Source organism: Prunus avium, chromosome 1, assembly GCF_965620075.1.
Source record: "Prunus avium chromosome 1, drPruAviu1.hap1.1, whole genome shotgun sequence".
In the NCBI taxonomy this organism is placed as follows: domain Eukaryota; kingdom Viridiplantae; phylum Streptophyta; class Magnoliopsida; order Rosales; family Rosaceae; genus Prunus; species Prunus avium.
The window spans coordinates 6,816,148-6,838,555 of record NC_142284.1 but is presented as its reverse complement, the minus strand read 5'-3'; the positions used below and the strand labels follow the sequence as shown (position 1 = coordinate 6,838,555).

Sequence of the window (22,408 nt, the reverse complement as noted above, 5' to 3'; positions counted from 1 at the left end):
AATTTCGTCAGCACAGGTCTATGCCAGAAAATATTTACTGGATTAGAACTCTTTCAATGAAATTTCGTCGGCAGAGGTAACTTTCGTCGCAAGATGTCTAATCCGACAAATATTTGCTGGCATAGATCTATGCCGACGAAACTTCGTCAGGAGAGGTTTTTTCTTAGTTTGCTATGTACAGGATATAGCCGGTCGGCTATACTTTAAAATATTCTTTTTTTGTGGTATAGCCGTGCGGCTATACGGTTAAGATATATATTTTTTTTATATAGCCGCACGGCTATACTTAAAAATATTCTAAATATTCTGTTTTGGAGTATAAACAGAAAAAGAGGAAAATAAAAAAAGGAAGCGTTTCCATTAAAACAGAAAATAAACAGAATAAACAGAAGATACGTTTCCCCCCTGGCTTTTCCAAGTTACAACAACTCACTCTTGCCGCCCAAACTCACTCACTCACTCTCTCTCTCTCTCTCTCTCTCGTTACGGTTCTTCTTTGAGCTGCGCTTCAATGGCTGTCAATAAAGTAAACCCCCTTACTATTCAACTTCTCTTTCTTTGTTTAACTTCCTGCGACTTTGTTGCTTTCTTCTATGTTCTTGAAATTTCATTTCCATAGATTGCATTCTGAATTACAACTTTGTTGCTTCTTTTGTCTTCTCTTTACGTGCTTAGAAATTGGAAGAACACCTAAAAACTTTCGATCTTGTATTCAATTTCAACTCCTTTTCTGCAAGATTCTTGAATTTATTTCGTCTCTGACGATTTCCAAGCAGACGGTTTATTGCCTCCATTATTTACAAACTTTGATTTTTAACCTAATTTGTCCCTCATATCTCATGTCTGTGCTTAGAATGTTTTCGTTGCCTTTCTCTTCTTTGAAGGACTTTTCCTCAATAAGCTTCATATCTCATATCTGTGTAGGGTTTAAGTTTTGATATAGACACACAGCTATACACAATGCTATATATGCTCAAGAAACAAATGATCTTTGTGTTCTTGACTGTCTTTTATTGGTGGGTTTCTCCTTACTGTTTTTTATTACTGTTTTTTATTGGCATGTGCTTTACCACGTTATATGTAAAAGTCGTGAAATTTGTGCATTGCTTTCTAGTTAGGATTAAAATAACTCTGACTCTTCTGGTTTCTTAAATTTCTTTGATCAGTTCTTTTTTTAGTCATTTCTACAAGATTCCTATAAATCCCGTCTCATGATTTAACTGCTTGTATGCATAATGTGTAAACAAATGGAACCTAATTTTTTATGTGGGACAGTGAAACATTATTAAGTAGTATTTGAATCCCCTCCTGTGGTACTCAACTAATATTAGTGTGCCTGTGTTCGCTTTGTTGTGGGTTTTTTTTGTCCTTCATTATCTATGGATAAATTGTTTTTTATGCTTTATTTGTAAATCACAGCCATTATCATCTCATGATGCCATGGAGTTGGATAAGGACTGCTCAATTGTGCTTGAACTATCTGAAAGTGACCCCCTTTTTGATAAAAAGAAGGTGAGAAAGCAATAAATATGAGATTTTTTATTTGTTTTATATATGAAATATGTTGTTTATAGGATTTCATATGAAGTCTAAATGATAGTAGTAAAGGAAATGTGAGAATGGAATGGTATGCAGTATGTACAGTGGAGAAACTGAGCAATCACCCCTTTTTGTCAATGAGCTTCTGATACTCTTAGATTCAATGACTTATATGTGAGCTGTTGGACGTGTGCTGTTAACTAAAGTAAGAAAGGCCAAACTAATTACTGTATGAATTTTTTGTTAGATTCTTGTTAATTAGGCAGTTTAACTAAAATAAGGTGAAAACTACCTGGGGAACAACTGTCAATACTTCCATTTACTATTTGTACAAGATTTGTACATGCTGCTAGTTTTTCTATTTCTGGTAGATTGTATTATTCTTTAATAACAGTTAATTTCTGGTGATTGGCGTATTCTTCTGAATTAGTTGAGTTGTTTCTACCATCATTGTTTTAAATTTTTTTTTCTTCTCATCTTCTGGCAGAAATTGCTACAAGATATGGGATTTAGTACCAAGGAAGAAATACATGTTAAAAGGTCTTCAGATCCTAATTGGATCAGAACCTCCTTGAAAATAATGCTTCAGATCGAAAGAATCATAAACTCAGATGAGGTAAGTTCATGTTAAGGATTTACTGTAGAACTAGAACAAAGCCAAATTCACAATATTCTGAAAAATGAGGCCTTTCCTACCTAATGAATCCCTCTTTAGATACTTCAAAACGCATAATTCTGAGAACTTCTTGGACTGTTTAGGCAAAAAAGGGGAGAGAAATGGCTTTAGAGTTGCCTGATAGTACCTTGATTGCACTGTATAATTAGCAGACTAATGATGAAATAATGGGTTCAATCGGTGCAGACAGAGCTTTATTTTGCTGGAGATGAACCAATGGATATGTATGGCCCCAGAAATGAGCTAGAGGCTCTCAATTCAATCCTTCAGCTTGTTGAAAGCTCACTCTCTAGTGCTTGTCTAATGCAAAAGAATGTCCTGCAAGAATTCCACAATGCTATTGTTGATATGATGAGTCAGTCTGGGAACAAGAACATTTTGGAGACTACAATTGTAGAAGGCTACAACTCTGATAAAGAAAGAAAATTGTTACAATGGGGTGAAAACAATGGTGTCAAGACAAGGTTGGAGATAGCTTGTAAGTCTTAGCTCTTCACTGCTATGATTACTGCTGTTGTAACTTGTTTATTCTTTCCCTCATTTGATGGGGTTTTCTGAGAAAAGAAAAGAAAAGAAAAAACCTAACCATGTACAATAGAAGGAAACTAGTGTGTAGTGTGTACTATATCATGTCTTTTGTGCTTCATTCATCATAATAGATGTCAAAGGGGCTGGCAGAGGAGCCATAGCTACAGAGGATCTGAAAGTTGGAGATACTGCTTTGGAGATCCCGACATCTTTAATAATTGTTGAGGAGCTTGTGCAAGCTGATATGGTATGTTTATCACGTGAAAACCCTTTTCAATACTTTTAACTTTCCTATAAGTATTACCTCTGTGTTTAGTCAAGAAGTTTCTAAAAATATATGGGCAGAAACAGAAAATCAAAGTGAACCTACATAGACTCCACATCTAGCAAGGGGCTGAGTTGCTTCAAGATGAAAGTGAAAGAATTTCATGAACTTGGCTTTCTTCATGTTCACAAAGTTGGCTCTAGATTTTGTTGGATGTAGAAACGATTGATGAATGATGATCAATTTTTATGAACATCTGTTTATCTGCTATATGTGGAGTTTGAGGTGTCATTCTACTGAACGTCAATGGTAATTTACCTAGCTGCATAGAGTTACCATTTGAACCACAAGCAAAAACCAGACTTTATTCCAGATGTAAATCATAAATAAACTTCACTCCACTATGTCTTGATGTATCATGTTGGATCTCTCTGTTAGTGATGCTTTTTTTCTTGTTCTTTCTGAGGTGGTATAAGCATGGACCAACAGCTAAAGTAGGTTTTAGGTCTGTATCTTTCATATGCATATAGTCTGTTGGCTCAAATAAATATTGCGTGGATTATTAAATGCATAGTCTATGAACAAGAAAAGTGGCCCAATATATTACTTTTTTTTTTTCTTTACTGCAGTATCATGCATTAGAGAAGTTTGAAGGCATTTCCTCTGAAACGATGTTGTTGTTGTGGAGCATGAAGGAGAGGCACAATGGTGATTCACAATTCAAGATCTACTTTGACACACTGCCAGAAGAATTTCATACTGGTACATGCTTTGCCGATGAAATTTCTATTTTAATTTTGTGCAACTGCAAAGTTCATTTTATGTGAAATAGCATTTTGGATTTTAGTTTTCTTTTTTAAGAATTTAATCTTTCTTTCAGTAGATAGTAATGGTTTGATGTAAGTCAAATATAGAATTTATACATTTGTGTAAAGTTTATTGTTAAGCTGCTCAAGGTTTAGTATATCAAGTAATGATAAAAGCAAGATACGAAAACAAAATTAAGATAAAATTATATGTAACTCAAAAAAATAATTACCCATGGGAATGAGAAAATATTATATTCATTACCTTTTTTATTTAATACTTTCAGAAATTTAAGTGTGAGGTAAGATAGTAACTTGCATCTAATTTTTGTGCAAGATTTTAATTTTTAATTTTTAATAAATGCAAGTTGAATAATTGGTATTGTTTTACTTTATCTCAATACATAACTATGATTTTCTCTATGGTCACTTTTGTTATAGTTTTTCTTCTTTGGGAGTAAAACTATTTAGATATGCTGGAAGAATTAGGCAAATGATTTTATCAAGTACAAGAAACATCTGGGGATATCAAACTTACTCTAGACCCCAGGGAAGTTTACAGTTGTGCTTTGTTATATGTCAGTTTTTTTCTGCTAATTTAAATGTGAAGACGTACCTCTTCTCCCGTTGTTGCTGCGAATTGTAAAATATACGAAAAACCTTTGCTGTCTGCAAGTTAGTTACACTAGCCTAAGGTGACAATCATTCCTTTTGCCGTGGGTTATTACTAAACATTTTTTGTAGATGATGAAAAAAAAGACGCTACAAAGAATGATTGTACGTTTATGGATAGTGTTTCATAAAACTCCAAAATTCTCATTCTCACATTTGCACCTTAAAATCTATGAACTAAGATGGACTTGCTATAAAGGTGTATACTATAGGGAACAGTGTTGGTTTCTTGGAAGTTTGAACACCTCTTAGGAAGTAGGAAATAATGGTACCTAGAACGTTAATAACGTCAAGTCCGAAGCAACTCATGTGTAACCGACTTTTCCCTGCTATGGGTTTAAAACAACCATGATAAGTATACATTGGAAAATTTGGTGGGAGGGATGAAGTTATTTGTAGAAATCAAGAAGTGGATGAAGTTATTTTGTGTTAGATTATATAAAATAAGCATGTGTATTTGGAATGGATTTGTCAAGTCTGATATGATTACACTGATTTATTTGTTTTAATTTATCTCATCCTTTCTTTCTTAATATTCCTTCCCCAATATGTTGCAGGGTTGAGTTTTGGAATTGATGCGATGATGGTTTTGGATGGAACCTTGCTGTTGGATGAGATTACGGCAGCCAAAGAGGTTATTAGCTTTCCAATAGTCTTATTAGATTAATTTGTTTGGCATTTATGCTCTCTTTCTTTCAGTTATAAAGAGAATATCAACATTGTTAGATGATTCATCCATACAGAGGTGGCAATTTGGTTTGTTTCATCCTGCCCCTATAAGAATGGTTTTAGGCATTCCTAAGTAGGCTTGAGGGAGAAATAGGGAAGAGATTAAAATACAAGTGCCAAGGCAAGCTCAGGGTGAGGAATTATGGGTGCTCCATTCAGTTCTGTCCAACAAAAATCACCTGATTTAGTATACAGTTTTAGTAGTCCTTCATAATCTACCTGAGTTCTCTCAAAGGTCCTACACTCTGCAGTGATCACACTCCTACTCTACTCTTCTTCTCTAAGATTGTTTGCATCTTGGGGAATATTGAAGTTCACATTCTTGGCTGATAATGTTGCTTGTTTGCTGTCTTTCCCATTTATAAAAGTAGGATTTGATTATTTGTACCTGGTCTTGAGTTATTCTATATGTTGCCTTTTCAAGTAATCTTTAATAGAGAATGCTGCCCAATAACAAATCTACTATGAGAACAAGGTCTGACCCAACCTGAATGAGTTAGTAAATACAGGAAGAACATGGAGATGCCCAAATCAATTATGGAGCCTCCAGCCAATACCTTTCCAATTGCCATTGAAATATTTGATCTCTCACTTTCGTATAAACTAAGAATGGAATGTTGTATTTGCATCCCGTTTCTTTCCTTTTTTTTAAAGTTTCTGATAGGATTTCATCATAGAACTTTCTCATACCTATATATATATATAAACTTTATTGAAAGGAAAAGCTTACTAGTAATTAAACATTAAGCATCTAAGTCCTTTTCTTGTCACAGCATTTGCGTGCTCAATATGATGATCTCTTCCCTGCACTGTGCGAAGATCATCCTGATATCTTTCCACCAGAGCTTTACACATGGGAGCAATTCTTGTGGGCATGTGAACTGTGGTACTCAAATAGCATGAAAATCAAGTTCCCTGATGGAAAGCTGAGAACATGCTTGATTCCCATTGCTGGCTTCTTGAACCATTCGGTATGCCACCCTTTCTTTGTGCCCCAACATTTTATCCTGATTGTTGAGATAAAATAAAAGTTTAAAATATACTGAGAATTTCTTCCAACAACTTATCATAACCATCTTCCGAGTGTACTTTTCTGAATTGGTTGCCAGATTCCAGAACAGTTTCTTTATATTGTAGAAACTAAGAGGTTACAAGGACAAGAATGACCTTGTGTTATCTACTTTCTGGACAGTCAGTTTTGGGTTTAATTAAGATGTGTTTGTAATGGTTCATGTCATTGAAAAAAAAAACTTTGAGTTCATATCAATGTGATATCCTGTAGTCATGTTTTTGCTTTATGCCTTATCACAGCTAGACCCCCATGTAGTGCACTATGGCAGAGTAGATTCTGCAACAAATACCTTGAAATTCCGTCTATCAAGACCATGCAATGCAGGGCAAGAATGCTGTCTTAGTTACGGAAACTTCTCTAGTTCTCATCTAATTACGTTCTATGGCTTTGTACCTCAAGGTGACAACCTATATGATGTCATTCCTCTAGGTGAGTTTTATTGCTCTATCTCACTCATGGATATTTTTTACAATTGATCAAGCAGTACCAAACGTGGCATAGTCCTGATATATCTTCAACATGCCATTGTATTGTTGTTGAAAAATTGTCGAGGACTTGTGCTCTCAAATATTAACTAGTAACATTTCCCATGCAGATATTGATGCTGCCCAAGATGATTTTACTGAAGGCAGCTCCATATCGAACTGGACTACTCACATGGTGCGGGCTACTTGGTTATCACATAACTGCAATATTTTCTATTACGGCCTGCCTTCCCCATTCTTGGACTGCCTAAGGAGAGCTCGAAGCCCCATGCCGCATACTAAGGACCTAGTAATTTTCTTTGCTTATTTATGTTATAGTGGTTGACATCATCTTCATCTTCTTTTGAATCTTTTTCATTAGGAAATGGAATTTATTATTGTGTATGATCTATTCTAATGAAATGCTATTATTACTTTCACATTACTCTTGTGTGTTAAGAACAAAAAAAATATTTTTCAGATTTGCATTTTCTTTCCAATATTGTTTAGCTTTAGTTTGAAATTTCTTTCTTGATTCGGTTTTTATGTCGATTCAATATTCTCATATATGAACTTCCAATTCTTTATTTCACAGCTGCCGGAAAATTTGAAGAATGAAATTGAAATTCTTGAAGATCTTCGCGCCATCTGTGATGACATGATGGATAATCTTGGTGATGCAGACCTTGATGACAGGTAAAGTCTCCTAACACTTTATCACATAATCTGTGAATCTGTGATTGATTGAAGCGGCAGAAATTTTCCTTTGTTGAAATGAGAATGTGTATCTTTTTTTCTTTTCTTTTTTTTGTTGCAGGAAAAACACTAATTGGGATGTAAAGCTGGCAATCAAGTTCAAAGATATTCAAAGAAGTATTGTCTCTTCAGTTTTAACTTCATGTTATTGTGGCCTGAAACTGGTGAAAGATGAATTGTCTAAATGCCTGGCTGAGGACACTCCAGGCTCAAAGCAGATATAAGTTTACAAATAAGAAAGCTTTTTAGTGTACAACTTTGATAGGGCACAATTCTGTTTTAGTAGAGAATATACCAAACCAAACTAGTGATCAAATTTAGGCCACAAGGTCAATGATCTGTCAATATGAGCTGACAAATTGACAGAATTTTGTTTGTCCTCATTGTATGAAATGAGCTGCTTGAGCATAGAATATTACTTTGGTAAAGCAATTATGCTTGTCATTGTGCTGTTTTTTGTATAATATCCCTACCTCAACTAAATCTATATTTTGTGATTTTTGTATTTGGTGGGGAGGAGGTGGGTTGAAAAGAAGAATCATGAAGGGCCAAAAACGAAAGAAAACAAAGGCATGGACATTGCTTTTTGAATGTGGTCAGTGTATTCTTGTCAATTTTATATTATTGTAGGAGGGCAAAAGTATACTTTTTGGAATGAGATAAGGATGCCAACGTTTGACTCAGAGCCTTCCATTAATTTACAACTTTAAAGAATGACCCTCCAAATTATGTATAAGATGCAATGAGTTAAATGGCTCTTATTAGCCTCCACAAATTTGAAGGACTTAATTTCAAGATTATATTCCACATGCAACTCGTTTCGCATTAATAATTGAAGTATATAAATATTTAAATATTATATACTTTCTTCCCGAATCAACTCTAGAAAAATAGGTACAGCTCAATGGTTTTACATGACCGTTTGGCCATGCCAAAATTATCTACCGAACTTGGCAAAAGAATAAGAATAGTGACATTGACTTAAATTTTATTCAATCAATAATAACTAAACATACAACAAAGTTGTAATACAATGAATCCTAATAAAGCAGAATAGTGACATTGACATACGTTCTAGGGTTCTTGCACTCGATGCCCTATCACGATATAACTATCTATGTTCTACGATTATAGCACTCGAACTCTAGATTTTGGCAAATTGATGTTTGCTGTGACACTTTATTAGAATAGACATATGAACAAGAGCATAACTACATGGAGGTTGCCCTGGATTGTAGCCTAGTGCAACCTTGGTCCAAAATATTTTTTAGCCACATTCACATTCACCCTTGAAATTAAGATAACAAAAAAATATAAAGATAAATGAAAAGGGTTAAAGGTAGGCTAGCAGCCATAACTAACGTTAGTTTTGTTACTAAGTAATATTAATTATAAATATAATTAAGGCAGATTTTTTGTCAAAACAAAAGTAAGAGAAGTTTGAATAAGGAAATGGTAGTTAAAGTGGTGGTTAAGGAGGTTGTGATTTTTATGTTGAATATGATGTTTACGTGTTTCCTTCCCTATGATCAATTCATTACATCATGATGATGATTAATTACTTTTAAAATGGCGTGGAATATAAAGTCCTTTAAATAATGGTAAAAAGTTATTTTGGGTCCTTGTAGTTTGTCACTTTTGTCACGTTGGTTCTTGTCGTTTCAATTTGATTAATTTTGTCCATGTGGTTTTCAATTTAAGCAATTCAAAGACAAATTCTAATTTATGTCAAAATAAGGCATTTCCATTTATTCTCATAAAAATGATTTTTATACCTGTCATCCTTAGACTCGTTTGGGAGTGATTCTGAGAAGGCCAAAATCACTTATGGGGAGAAGACATCTCTCACGTGCTTCTTCATATAATCACTTTAAGTGGTTTTAAGTGATTATGCAGAACCATGTGAAGTGATTCTTTGTAGAATTGATTATTGGCTTATCAAAAATCACTCACAAACGAGCTATTAATCAATTGATTTATAATATACACTTAATTAAAAGATATTTCAAATACGAATATTATAAATACTTATTTTGTAGTTTTTCTATTAGACTTTAGTTAAGAAGGAGCCCTCATTATAAAAAAAGAAAAAAAAAGGAAGGCCCTCATTATATAATTCTAACCTTTTATTTTTTTTGTTTTTTTGTTTTTTTGGTTGTATAGGATAAAACAGCACTTGATTTCGTCTCTTGTTGGAATTTTTAACCAAAAGAATATTAACAAAACAAAAATAATAGGAGTGAGACGAACTTGGGCTTTTGGATATAGCGAAAAGGTTATGGTTCACCTCAACACTAATGACAATCCAATTATGGTTCACCTCAGCAAGTAATGAATAAGACAACTCATGTAAATGAACTATTAATTTCATGGATTGTGTTAAATGTACTCCTTAAAATATTCAAACACAGGACCTAAGGTGCATGAATAACTGCTCTTAAGTGCTTGAATTATAACTGCTCTTAATCGCTTGAACTTGTGGTAGTATTTTTCAAAGGAGTAGAAGGCTAAAAAAAATCAAAACATTCCTCCAAATGTTGATGCAGAATTGATATGGATGACGTGGCACAATGTGACTCATCACCCATTTTGTTGTTGATGTCTAAGCTGGCAAAGGTCCCATCCCAATAAGAAAACATACATTGGCTGTAGCCAAGTGGGCAGCCCACCACCCCTTCTTTTCTCATTTGTCTCCAACCGCCGACGCCATCTTTTACTCTCTTCCCAACTTTTCTCCTCTGAGTCCAATAAAAACAGCTTCTTCTTATGTTAACGAATAGACACTTCCTAGTCGTTGACCAAATGCCAATCTGTCAACGTGCCGAAACCTCAGTGGTTCCTCACTTCATCTGCTTTCTAGGGTGCCGCACCTGATCACGGCTCTATCTCATAAAACTTATTTAATATTTTTAATTGTTAAAAAAAAGGAAAAAAGAAAGAAAGAAAGAAACACACAAAGATACAGAGGGAAAGAATGTAGTGAGAAAGTAGAGAGATAATAGGAACGCTTTTACGTCTCCTTCTCTGTCTGTGTTAGCCCTCTCTCTTCTTTCTTTCTCTTCCTTCTTTGCTTGGGAGAAGCAAAGAAGAGAAGAGACGAGAGGAGACAGCCGAGAAACAGAAACCCACCTGCCCCAGCAAGAAATACGTTTTATTTGAAATTTTTTTGAAGCTTTGTACAGGAAAATTATTTTTAGAGCTTTTCTGCTGGCTTTAAGGGTCGGACTGGAGTTGGGTTTGGTTGCTTTTGATTGATTGTGGGTTTTCGGTGTTGGTCAAGATGATGGTGGCAAGCAGTTTTGATCTTTGGAAAAAAGATGTCTTCTTTCCTGCAGCTGAGGAGGTGCAAGAATCAGTTGATATGTACGTTTCCTTTTGCTTTTCGTTGGTTTTGATCATGTGGGTTTCAGCTGCTTTAATTGGTTTCTGCTTATATGTGGACTTTGTTGTTGGAATTTGGAGATGGGTGTGTTGAATTGTGTTTTTATGAGATTTTCTGAAGTGAAAATGGATTGTATTGGGTTATATCTTTCATAGTGCTCTTAAGATGTGTAATTTGTTGGAGATTTTTCAATTATGTGGTTGTGCTGCTGGTTTTGAGTTTCAATTCAATGGGGGATTTTGGGTTCTGGTATTTTAGATTATATCTCTTTTTCTCTTCCCCTTTTCCTTCTTCTTAAAGTTTTGATGATGTAGGTGATGCATATTGGGTTCATTTTCAACTTCTGGATACATTTATGATAAATATGCTCTCATGGTGTTGTATAAAAGATAATTTGTTTACAAATATACAAGGTTTTGCCTTTTTTTTTAACCATATATTTAGAATTATGTGGGTTTTCAGTATAGCTTATAAGTGCTATAATTTAGTGGGTTAGTGTGATTGTATCCTTTGTTTTGGATGATAAGAAAAAATTCCGCACTGTCTGAGAACGGGAAAAGATTACATTCTTTTATCCTAATCATTTGGCTAAAAAGATGGAAGGGACATGAACATATGGTGTTGGATGACTTCGTGAGCCAGTCATATTCGGTAATGGTAAGGCTTCTCTAGTTGCACTGTTAAGATGATGATAGACCGCCCTATATCCCAGGAATAGGCAAATGAAAGCTGAAAAGCCACTTTCTTCCGCTTCAAAAAAATTTGAGTTGTTACTGGACAGGTTGTCAGCTCCTTATGTTCAGCAATCAATGATCATAGGGATTAGGTCGTACTGTACTACTATTTCATCTTTAAGTTTTTGCAAAGATTGAAAGGAGCTTATTCACATTTTCCACTCATTTGAAAAGTATAATTCATTGGTATTTATCTCTGTCTAGAATGTCCAACTAATTCGGAACTCGAAATAATTTTTCCTTTGGCCGCCCCTTATTATTATTATTTTGTTGTTGTTGTGGTTTTTCAGAATGGAATCCACGTACAGGGCATGGGTTCGACAGAAGAGAGAAAGGCTAGCACCAGACGATTTGGATGGACTTTGTAGGGAGCTGCAAACTGCTTTAGGTACTGCCAAATGGCAGGTAGGTCTCTTGTCTCTGATTAAGCTGACTACTCTTTCCCGCCTGTTTATTCACTGTATAAAAATATTAATGAGAATATGTGATCCTACCCGATCTAGATAAGGTTTCCATCAGTTTGGTTTCTGGAAAGTCAAAGACTCTTCTCAGCTTTAACCATTGTTCGGTCTTTTGTTTCAAAGTTTCCTAAGATGGAGATATATACTTTCTTTAGTGGCAATATCCATTCGCACTCAATTTCCTGATTTGGTTTCCCTTATTATACCAATTAGAAATCAGAGAAAGTTTTGTCTGCAAGCAGTTTAGCCGATATTACAATTTTACTTACTGTAATTCTGTTGTGTTGAATTGTGAATGCTGGTTTAGTTGGAAGAGTTCGAGAAAGCTGTCAGGTTGAGCTATGGACAACGTGGTGATGATCATACAACAGCTAGACATAAACAATTTATTGCTGCCATTGAAAATCAAATTTCTCATGTTGAAACAGCATTAAGGGAATCATTTAGTGTGGAAGGAAAGCAACCCCTTCGATGGGTACACCTGGATGAAGAAGAATCTGATGATTTTGCTGCATTTCTGTCTGGGACACCCCAGAGTATGCTATGTGCCAAAAATGAATATGTAGAACTTGGACCTTCTGTGAAAAGCTCTGAGGAAAATGACTTTAGAAGAAAAGACGTGGACCTTAAATCTAATGCTGCCTGCAGCAGAGACATTTCTGATGAAATAAAGGGTGTTAAAGATGTTATTACTATATCTAAGAATCCAAATTTTGTCATGGAAGTAAAGGGGAAAGAAATCGCAGGAATGAGGGATGATATAATTTATGATGCAGATAGAACAACTAGTACAAGGAAGGCATGCAGTTCACCAAATTTTGGTGAGTTGAGGATCATAATAGCTGACGAAGTTAAACACAGACAAAAACTAATTCCGGGGTGCGAGGACACACCTAAAGAAAAAGGATCCAAACTTGTCTTTTGGAAGCAAAGGTGTGCGCAATTGCATCAGGTAACAGCAGCAGTTAATTTGTTCAACCAGGTCAGTCTGTTACATATTTGAAAGGAAGAATTGATTATAACATTAGATTAAAAGGCGATACATCTTACACATGCAAGGAGAAAGAAGAGAACAATCATGGATTCTTATATTCTATTTGTTCTCTCCCCTCTGCTTTCTTTCAGTTGATAGATTATTATCGTTTGTTAATTCCAAGAAAAACTTATAAATTGTCTTATGCAGCTGTTTGGTCGGGTCGGTGCATCTCAGAAGCAAGTACAAAGTCCACAGAAACAATGGCAAACACCACTACGCTTACATAATCGTTGTTCTGTTCAAGCTACCCTTGGTTTAATGCTCACTGTTTTCCTGCTTGGTAAGCTTGATTTGCTTTAACTTGAAGCATTTCAATCATCAAGAAGTCAATATACCATATACTAAACTGAAAATGGTCAATACTTTCCAAACTGTTTTAATCAATTGCTTTAATTTATAACCTTCTCAGGCAACATGACATATTAAAATGAGTTAGTAGAAGATATTAGCTGTAGGCTGGGCTCTGTCAGGAAACAGTTTAAGAAATATATTTCTTTATATGTATGTAATATAAACAGAAACAAGAATAGGAGTTTTCATATCAGACTTTGGTGATAATTTCATGTTTCAAATTTGTGCAATTTCTTTCCCCAAAAAGAATACAGCCCTTCATTTCAAACAGATCTCATCCTTTGTAACTAAGACTTGATTGCAGCAGAACTCTCTGGGTATTTGTGTATCTGCTGGTCATATTTAGCAGGAAAGCCTTTTAACAGCCACTAGATTATTGTTTCTGGTCTAGTTTATGCGGACACATGATAAAATTTCATGACTTCTAGTGCCCATGTACATCATGTTGCTTCACTTGCTTCCAGCTTGTATGCTGTCTTATCTCTGTTGTTTCCAGTGACATTATTGAATAATAGAGGATATGGGCTTACAAGTATTTAGACGTAATTATTTGAAAGTGTTAGTACTTTTTTTTTAATGAAAAAAGTGTTAGTACTTTTAGTTCTATAAAACTATGCTTATGAAGGGTTCTCTTTTTGCAGTACCGTTTGTATTTTATTCAAACTGAGATAAAGTGGTACATACACTGCATCTGATCAAGATGAAAACTGAAAGGTATTTTCAATTGCTTTCACTCATATTTTATCTTATAAATTTTGAAAATTCTTGAAGTGTAATGAGGTTCGGAATACAGTTGTATGTCAAAAAGAAAAAAAAATTCCTTATTTCTTAACAGAAGTCCTATCTTGGTCAAATTCTGACAATAAGGTGGAAAATTTATTGGATGTGTCCTAGGGATGAGTTTATTTATTTATTAATTATTATTTTTAACTGTTAAGAGCTTCTATGAGGAATTTTTCATTGTGAATGACAATATGTTGAAATATGAATCACATCACATGATTATTCTCACAGCCCCATTGCAGTTGATAGTGAAGTGTATTATTCGTAGGAGATTTGCTTAATTAGTTTGATAGTGTGTTTCTCTGTTGAAATGTATTCTCAGTCACATTGTCAAATTCTAAGATTTAAAATCCTTCTGAATCCAGTGATGGTCACGTTGAGCTCTGATCTGATCATTAGTTCCAAAGAGGGGGAAGTATTTCAACAACCCTCCCTTGGCCTCTGTTTTGTGGAAATATACTTTGAACTGAATCAACTTCCAAACAACAATTTCTAATCTTTGTCCTGGGAACATTTTGGCTCATCCTCAATTGAGTAAAGCAGAGAGTTTGAGTGAGCATTTATGAAGAGTTTTTCTGCCTTTGAAGGCAACACTGTGTGGTGTGCTCCAAGTTAAACAACACCCTTTTTCATGTGGATGCTTAACCTCCACCCCGTTTTGCCTTTGCAATTAAGTAATAATGTAAAATGATCTGACCAGCGAATGTAGCCACATTTCTTCTCTAAACCCTAAAGAGGTCTCGTAATTCACATCCCTAATCCCACAGATGGTGTTACTAAACTAAAAACGTTAAAACAATAGCTCGAGCCTTTTGCTTTGCTGGAATGATATAACTCAAGTCATTTACAAAACATCTCAATGTTGTTTTTCTGTAGGTATTGAAGCTGTTTCTAAGGTGAGAAGAGTCTGAAAAGGGAATGCTTGCGACTAACGTCGCCTTGGTTGTTGTCAAGGCTATGGAATAGGCCAAGCTGCCTCGCTTTTGAGTACTAGGAGAGGAAAAGGCGACGGGAATGGGGTAGCCATCCTTTTAGATTTCCTGATTCCATTAAATTGTAAATGCATTCAGGTAGCTTCTAAAACATAAGAACAACATTTGTAAGTGTAGACATTCCACAATCTCACTAAGCTTGAAACTTCGATTATGACATTATGGTATGATGCCAACGGTGGACATGGACTCGAAAATCCATGCCGAAGATGTTCTGCCCACCTTACTTGTAAAGTCCTTTTTAGTGCAAGGAATGAGCACAAATATAATACAAATGCAATGTTGTGTGATTCACACGATTCATTTCCACCAACATTTTGATGAGAGACTGAGACTTAAAATGTGATCAAATTATGAAAGTACTTTGTAATTCAACTTTCGCATGGGAAGAACCCTCATGATATGCTGGGATTCATGTGGGAACTTCTGTACTGAAAAACAGAAAACGAATGGCTAGTAACTCAAATTCGGGTGGGCATGGTCGAGTTTGGCAGGTAGAATGGACGACGAATGACTAGTAACTCAAAGTAGGGTTGGGCATGATCAAGCTACAAATGTACTTTCCTCTATGGGACATTTTGTCCATGTTTGTCCTCGGATTCTCTCATGTCGCTCAAATTATTGTACTATAAATATCTAGATCCTGGAAATAAACAAAAAGATACAATAGAAGCACGACTCCAAAAATAAAAAATAAAAGATCAATCAATATTAACACAAGTTATGAGGTTAAATAAGCTTAATAACAATGTGACCATCTAAGAAACTCCCTCTAAAAAAACCCCTCAGCAACTCTCTCTGTAGGCATTTCAATTTCTAAAACTGATAGCATTTGTCAAATCTGTGAATCTTGGGCGTTCCGAGTACCGAGTGGAATATTATCAGTGACAGTTTTCCTCCCTTTCTCCCATGTTTCTTGTTTCTTGTTCGACGACGATGTTGTGATTCTTATCTTCCAAGCCTGTAGAGTGAAGTGTCTCTGAGGTTTTGGTGGAACCATTTGAAATCAATTCTGGGACCACGACGTGCTTCAACAGTTACACTAACCAAACTGGGAGGGTATGAGCTAGCAACAGACAAAGTAGTGCATGAGGAGTCTATTTTTCTTGATTGCCTTCTTTTCTTGGTGAGGAATGGATCATTGCTCAGAAGATTTTTATTTTTATTTTTATACAAGCGATATCGAGGGTAGGGAGAAATCGAATCTAGAACCTCGAGTGTAGGGGTAAACGCTCTTAATTACTTGAGCTACAAATCCCTTCAAGTGGATTTTACATCTTCTAGGGACAGTCACATACATGTAGCCTTCAATGCTGATCAAAGTTAACAAGCTTGTGATCAATAGCTGCCAAAATGTATGGAGACAATGATCTGTTGCTAACTTGTGTTGCAGTTTAAATTGCATATCGCACTTGGAGGACAGGTGTCATAAACTCATTGGTTCATCCAATTTCCCCCCATCAGTGGCAAGACCTCATCTGAGTGGGTCCCAATCCAACAAAACTTCGAACGTAAGACACATATTTGTGAACATTATGGACCAACATACATCACACCAATTAACTTTTTCTAGTGTCTAGTTACTTTCCTCTAAATTTCACCTACTCCATGTATTGTCTCATTTTACAATAATAAATATGAAATTGCGTAACTTAGAGTAAACCTATTTTTGGCTAATGATGTTGCAAATGTTATCAATTAAAATTATATTATCATACGTGTGGCCAAATTACACACGTATTGCCTTTTCTTGAGAATATCTATACTTTTTTTGGGGATAAAATTGCAATAATACATAATAGTTTTAAGACTGGTGTAGTGTTGTCAAATGCTAATACAATCATTTTACTTTGCATTATTTTTCGGTTCATGATCATACATATATATATTTTTTTTATACAAGCGATATTGAGGGATGGGAGTTTTCTCACACACACACACTGTATGGATGCCATGGAGCAGTTCATATCTTAAACCACTTATCTGCAAGTCAATGCCCTTTCCGTTGGGCAAGACCCGGTTCACACATACTATTTAACAAAACTAAAATAAGTTCCCCGTAATAGGTTTGTTACAAAGATATTTGTACAATGGGATAACACACATGACGAAGTTACGTCTTCGTAATAAGGCTAGCTACAGCGAGTCAATGCAATAAGTCAAACCTCCAGCACATGATCTAGAATCATCAGCCGGCCTTCAAAAATTCAAAACTCGACAGCCCTTGACAAGATTTTCAGGCTTTAATTGCGAAGAAGAAATCAGGGTTTCTAAGTCCTGCATTTGAACTTTAGTTCCAAGTCTCACCCAATAAATTGGAAATATGTTGTCGGTTCTTCACTATGAATCCTTTCAATCCTTCGAATTTTTTAATTTTATTTTTTTAACAAAAACGATATGATATTATTGAAATAAAAAAGTAGTACATAACTTATGCAGTTCCGACGAGAAGTGCACCTCTTCGCGTCTTTGTGGATCCGCCATTGTACATAGAACACCCTCCGAAAGAATTAGGCGAGTCACTTATCTTTACTAACCAAGGGTTAGATCAATTCGTAAAGTCATGCATCAATTAATGTGTTGCATGGAAGATTCCCAACCTATTGGTGGAACACTTCACAAATGGCATCAGCGTACAACATATGGACCATATAAATGGTGTATATTGGGTTTCAATTTTCCATTCACTTCCATTAACATAGTAATTATATAGGGTTTGGCATTCTTTTTCCTCCATCTTAGGTTTTGTCTCACTGGATTTTTCTGAGCTAAGTTTAATGAAGTCACGATTGTTCGTTCGGATCTATAACCATTGATAATTTAATGAAAATTTACTACTTCCTCTATAAAAATAAATTTAAAAAAAATCATAGGTTTGGCAGTGGTGACAATATAATATTTGTTGTAATGATTTTTAGCACAGTGCACTACTAATGCTTATTTGCTTCGCATGCTAAAATATAATTATTTAGCATTCATTGAAAATAAGTGGATGCAATGAAACAAGGCTATAAACAATAATAACTTGGATTTTCCCATATTCAACATACTTTGCCAAAATGGTTCGACAACATTATATTTTAATAGTTTAGATTTAGTATTCTCCATTGTTAATAGACTACTACATGTACAATTAAGTAGCACTTGATGATGATTCTACATAACCATTTAGATTCATTGCTTGCAAATACAGAAAGGGATGAGTCAGACGAAACAATATAATAATCCACATCATCATACCTTCACCTCTTTTAATTCAAACATATAATAATTTTATCAATGATGCATGTTCTTCACGTCTTAGATATAGGTACTTGGTCGATGATGGTGAATAAAATTCTTAGTCCAAAGATCGCACCAAAACGAACACAATTACACGAATTATTCCTCCAATTTTGAAGCTATAACATAATATCTTACTAGCTAGACGCAATTTAACATGTTATGCACTATGTCGTTATCAAGGAAATGATTTACGCTATTGATTTTAGTCTTGTTATACAAGCAAAGTTCCTGAACCTGTAGCTATTTAACATGTTATGCACTATGTCGTAATCAGGGAAATGATTTACGCTACTGATTTTAGTCTTGTTATACAATCAAAAGTTCATGAATGGGTTCAGGGGTAGGAATCTCATCCACTTAAACTACAAATCCCTTGCAGAATACTGATAATATTACAAATATGTTTGTTGATAGAATATTTCTTGATATTATAAGCTATAAACATACTAAATGATTAAAATCCTTGTGCTTCTGACTTCATATCAGTATTTTCTCATAACCCAATTGCCAACTTGCCTTTTGAACATGTGGTACAACGTTTTATAAACATATATATATTAAATAAGTTGGGTGTCGGCCTAACAGTGTTCACAAGAAGTATCCAAAAGGATAACATTCTGTTTAGCGGACATTTAAATTCCCTTTTTATTAAGTCACCAGTCCTTATCAATACATCATTGGTAATATATTCCACTAAGCACTAGAATCCAACCATTTAGATAACAACCAAATAATTAGAATTTTAAAAAAATATATTAAAAAGCTTTGCTTTTAGCTTCATGCAGTTGTTGTGGTTGTACAAGATTCACTAATTAAAACGTTTTAATTTATTCATTAATGATGATTATAAGGTTGAGATTACAAAGTAAAACAATAAATCAATTAAATTCTTGTATTTATCTATGGATTTATATGATAAAGTATATTTATCATGATATCACCCTCCACCAAATTCCACAAAATCACAAATATAATATCAATAAAATCGATAATAATAATTTCCGAAACTGATATTTATGAGCGTCACATAAATATTCACATCAAATTAACAAAATAAATAAAACAAAATTACAAAAAAAACATGAGAATTTAATGTCGTAATCGGGGCTCTCGTGATTTTCATTCATTTCATTTCTGTGGGCGCACCGGCCACCTAACAACCAAAACCTGCTTCATCCTCAATTACCACTTAGAGTGAGAGAGGGCACCATCGTCAACCATGGCTTTGCTACTGTACTTAGTCCTTGCTTCTACGGAACGTCATCAACCATAATTATAGTAATTTATCCCCACGTCCAAGCAAACCCATAACTTCCGGTGACCATTTTGCCCCTCTCATGCAAATCAAAATCATTATCATATTCAAACCTTGATCAAGCCAAACTCCATGTTGATTGTAGTGAAAATATTCTATTATCATACAACCGATCGAACATATTATATTATCAAACTGTCAATCTTTAATAGTTAATAAAATAAGATTTTGTTTAAAGATGTGATTCGAATTGACAATTCGATAATATAACATGTTACATTGTATGATAAAAAGAATAATACCTCAATCGTATAATCCTATTCATGAGTTAAGGGAACAAAGTTATGATGGCTCAGCACATGCATGGCACGTGACGAGAAGTAGAGCCTCTCACACTTGTGTACAAAACGGCGTCGTTACGGCAACACTTGCATGGTCCTTGCAGCTCAATGCCTTGAGCAGTCTCCAAGAGCCCTTCCCGGCAGCGGCTTGTCGTGGAAACATCGTGGTGGACGGGTTTCGCCGAATCTGCCGGTTCTTGATGTCGTTGAGGTCCATCTCCGCCGGGAACTTCACAATCCCGAACATAAGAAAAAACCACTTCGGCTTATTATTACCACTCTTGACCTTATCGGATTTTCCAACGCTCCTCACCGAAGAATTCCTCTCCATCTCCCCAGGCGTCGGCGACACCATCGAAGATTGCCGGTGAAGCTTTCGATAGTCCAATGATCGGCTGTTCCTCATCATGATCTGGTTTTTTGAGCTGCTCGATCTTGTCACCGAGCTTTGTAACTCGGAAAGTGACTCGGACCGCCTTCGAAAAGATGGTTGCTTATTCTTGTGAGAATCGTTGGTGTTTCGAGGAGCCTTGGGGACTTCGGTCATGTGTTGTTTGAAGGGTATGAGTTTCCCGCAGACGATGATGTCTTCGGCGGAACACATGAAGCTGTCGGAGCTGATGTCGCTGAAGAACTCGAATAACTGATCGGAGGAGGAACGACGAGCTTGTAGGTGCTTAGACGACATGTCGTGGAATTCGTGGACTTGGTCATGGGTATTGTCTAGTGGAAGGTCGCATAGAGAGAGTGCCTCTTCTGCATCTTCTTCTTCTTCTGATTTGTCTTGGTAATGGAGATGGTCAATGTAATTATCGTCTTCCATTTTTGATGAGTTGATGAAGGAAATGAAGAAAAGGGTATGGGGGGTTTGGAGAAGAATGGGTTTGTGTGTTGAAGAATGGCTTCTATATATTTCGAAGAGACCAAAGGGAATATATACATAAAAGGGTACAATATTAAGAGAGAGAGAGAGAGAGAGAGGGGAAGGTGTTATGTCGATGATTTCTTGGAATATTAATTCTAGATTTAACTTTTTTGTTTGGAGTTTTTATAAAGCGACATGATATTTGGAGTCTTATAGTCTTCTAGAAGAGAAGAGAAAAAGAGAGAAAAAAGATAGAAAAGGGCATTTCTCTATAAATAATTTTTTTTTAAAAACCCAAAAACAAAGTGAGAGAGAGAGAGTGACTGAAAAGAGATGAGTCCAGAAAAAAGAAGGGAGACCTCAAAGGGTAAGAGACTTAGCAAAGGGAAAAGAGATACTTGACTTTCCCGTCCATTAAAAAAGTTAGCGGAAGTTTCTGGGTACCTTGCACTTGCAGCCGTCGTTAGGTCGTATGGGTGGTGGTTATTGGTTGAAGTCACTTTTGTATATGACATTTGTTGGGCGGCTACAAAATCCCCAAATGACATGATAAGGATTAGCTAACGATGACAATTAAGGTAAATGTATAACTGAAATTTATAATCAAACAGAATTAGTTAAAAACAATAATAATACGTCGCGTTAGCTAATGTAGAATAAAACTAACATGATTTTGACACAACAAACTTATCTAACTCGTATTGAATGAAGACTAATTAACTTTTTTCATTTTTTGATATGGTATTTTACGACTTCTCGTTGAGTTATAGAATTATGTGTTATTTTTTGGTATATTAAGACCACATCGATTTTCTTTTCCTTTTTTTTTTAATTTATAAAGAGTGCATGGTTAAAAACTAGGGAGCTTCACTAATATACCAAAAATAGGAGCTTAAATTATATTAAAAAAACTGCCAAACTAGAGCTGAGTTAAGTGCACTAAGAATTGCACTCCAAAAAATCTCTCTCGAGCGACAAGCGAAGAAACCCTAGGAGTCATTCCCGCCTTTGGGGTCAGTGGCTTCCCATCCCCCCTCCATTATGCTCCTCTCACCTTCCTTGCCACTGTTTTCCTCTTGCAAATTTCTTCTTCTTGTTTTTTTGTTTTGTTTTTCTTTTTTGCAGACTTGGTTATTACTGGCTCTAATTCTATTGATTTTCACATCAAAGTGTGTAGCAGAGGGTGGAGGAGAGTTAGAACTAGAAGCTTCATATCTAGTCTAGGGTTTATTCCCCGTCGAATTTTCAGTATTCTCTCGTGCCTTGGCAGACCATGATGCTCTTCTCTACTCTTGCAAAATCTGGTTGTCTGTGTTATGGATCTGGATGCCTTTGGTTATGCATCATTTGTACAGCGAAGTGTTGATGCTCCTTTAGTCGATGTTGTTTGGTTTCTTAGATTTGGTGTAGTTTGTT

General features: G+C 35.4%; 3 protein-coding genes across 5 annotated transcripts; 2 read left to right on the top strand and 1 right to left on the bottom strand.

The window, feature by feature from the left end:
- The first annotated feature begins 372 nt into the window (after positions 1-372).
- Positions 373-7,990, top strand: LOC110753429 (SET domain-containing protein). Of its 2 annotated transcripts, XM_088252703.1 has the most exons (12): positions 373-526; positions 1,420-1,512; positions 2,027-2,155; positions 2,402-2,693; positions 2,875-2,990; positions 3,638-3,770; positions 5,044-5,120; positions 5,989-6,186; positions 6,527-6,716; positions 6,883-7,061; positions 7,347-7,447; positions 7,569-7,990. In XM_088252703.1, the coding sequence occupies exons 1-12, from the start codon at positions 512-514 to the stop codon at positions 7,729-7,731; spliced, it is 1,686 nt and encodes a 561-aa protein (XP_088108829.1). In that variant the 5' UTR covers positions 373-511; the 3' UTR covers positions 7,732-7,990. The 2 variants fall into 2 exon arrangements, with proteins under 2 accessions (XP_088108829.1, XP_088108833.1); XM_088252707.1 differs by lacking the exon at positions 2,027-2,155.
- Positions 7,991-10,438: 2,448 nt separating this feature from the next.
- On the top strand, positions 10,439-15,540 carry LOC110753447 (uncharacterized). 2 transcript variants are annotated; one of them, XM_088246781.1, is made up of 6 exons: positions 10,439-10,870; positions 11,914-12,028; positions 12,392-13,036; positions 13,268-13,400; positions 14,113-14,185; positions 15,131-15,540. In XM_088246781.1, exons 1-5 carry the CDS (start codon positions 10,788-10,790, stop codon positions 14,136-14,138), a joined length of 1,002 nt encoding a protein of 333 aa, XP_088102907.1. In that variant the 5' UTR covers positions 10,439-10,787; the 3' UTR covers positions 14,139-14,185; positions 15,131-15,540. The 2 variants fall into 2 exon arrangements, with proteins under 2 accessions (XP_088102907.1, XP_088102906.1); XM_088246780.1 differs by having other exon boundaries at positions 12,392-13,066.
- A 3,962-nt stretch (positions 15,541-19,502) lies between these two features.
- Positions 19,503-21,132, bottom strand: LOC110753430 (uncharacterized). The gene has a single exon (XM_088253470.1). The coding sequence runs from the start codon at positions 20,948-20,950 to the stop codon at positions 20,177-20,179; it is 774 nt and encodes a 257-aa protein (XP_088109596.1). The 5' UTR covers positions 20,951-21,132; the 3' UTR covers positions 19,503-20,176.
- Between the last annotated feature and the right edge of the window lie 1,276 nt (positions 21,133-22,408).

Coding starts and splice junctions, on each gene's coding strand:
- LOC110753429 (XM_088252703.1), top strand. Junction 2,156..2,401: donor GAATCATAAACTCAGATGAG/GTAAGTTCATGT, acceptor CAATCGGTGCAG/ACAGAGCTTTATTTTGCTGG. Junction 3,771..5,043: donor GCCAGAAGAATTTCATACTG/GTACATGCTTTG, acceptor AATATGTTGCAG/GGTTGAGTTTTGGAATTGAT.
- LOC110753447 (XM_088246780.1), top strand. CDS start 10,788: ATGATGGTGGCAAGCAGTTTTGATCTTTGGAAAAAAGATGTCTTCTTT. Junction 10,871..11,913: donor GTGCAAGAATCAGTTGATAT/GTACGTTTCCTT, acceptor GTGGTTTTTCAG/AATGGAATCCACGTACAGGG. Junction 13,401..14,112: donor GCTCACTGTTTTCCTGCTTG/GTAAGCTTGATT, acceptor CTCTTTTTGCAG/TACCGTTTGTATTTTATTCA.
- LOC110753430 (XM_088253470.1), bottom strand. CDS start 20,950: ATGGAAGACGATAATTACATTGACCATCTCCATTACCAAGACAAATCA.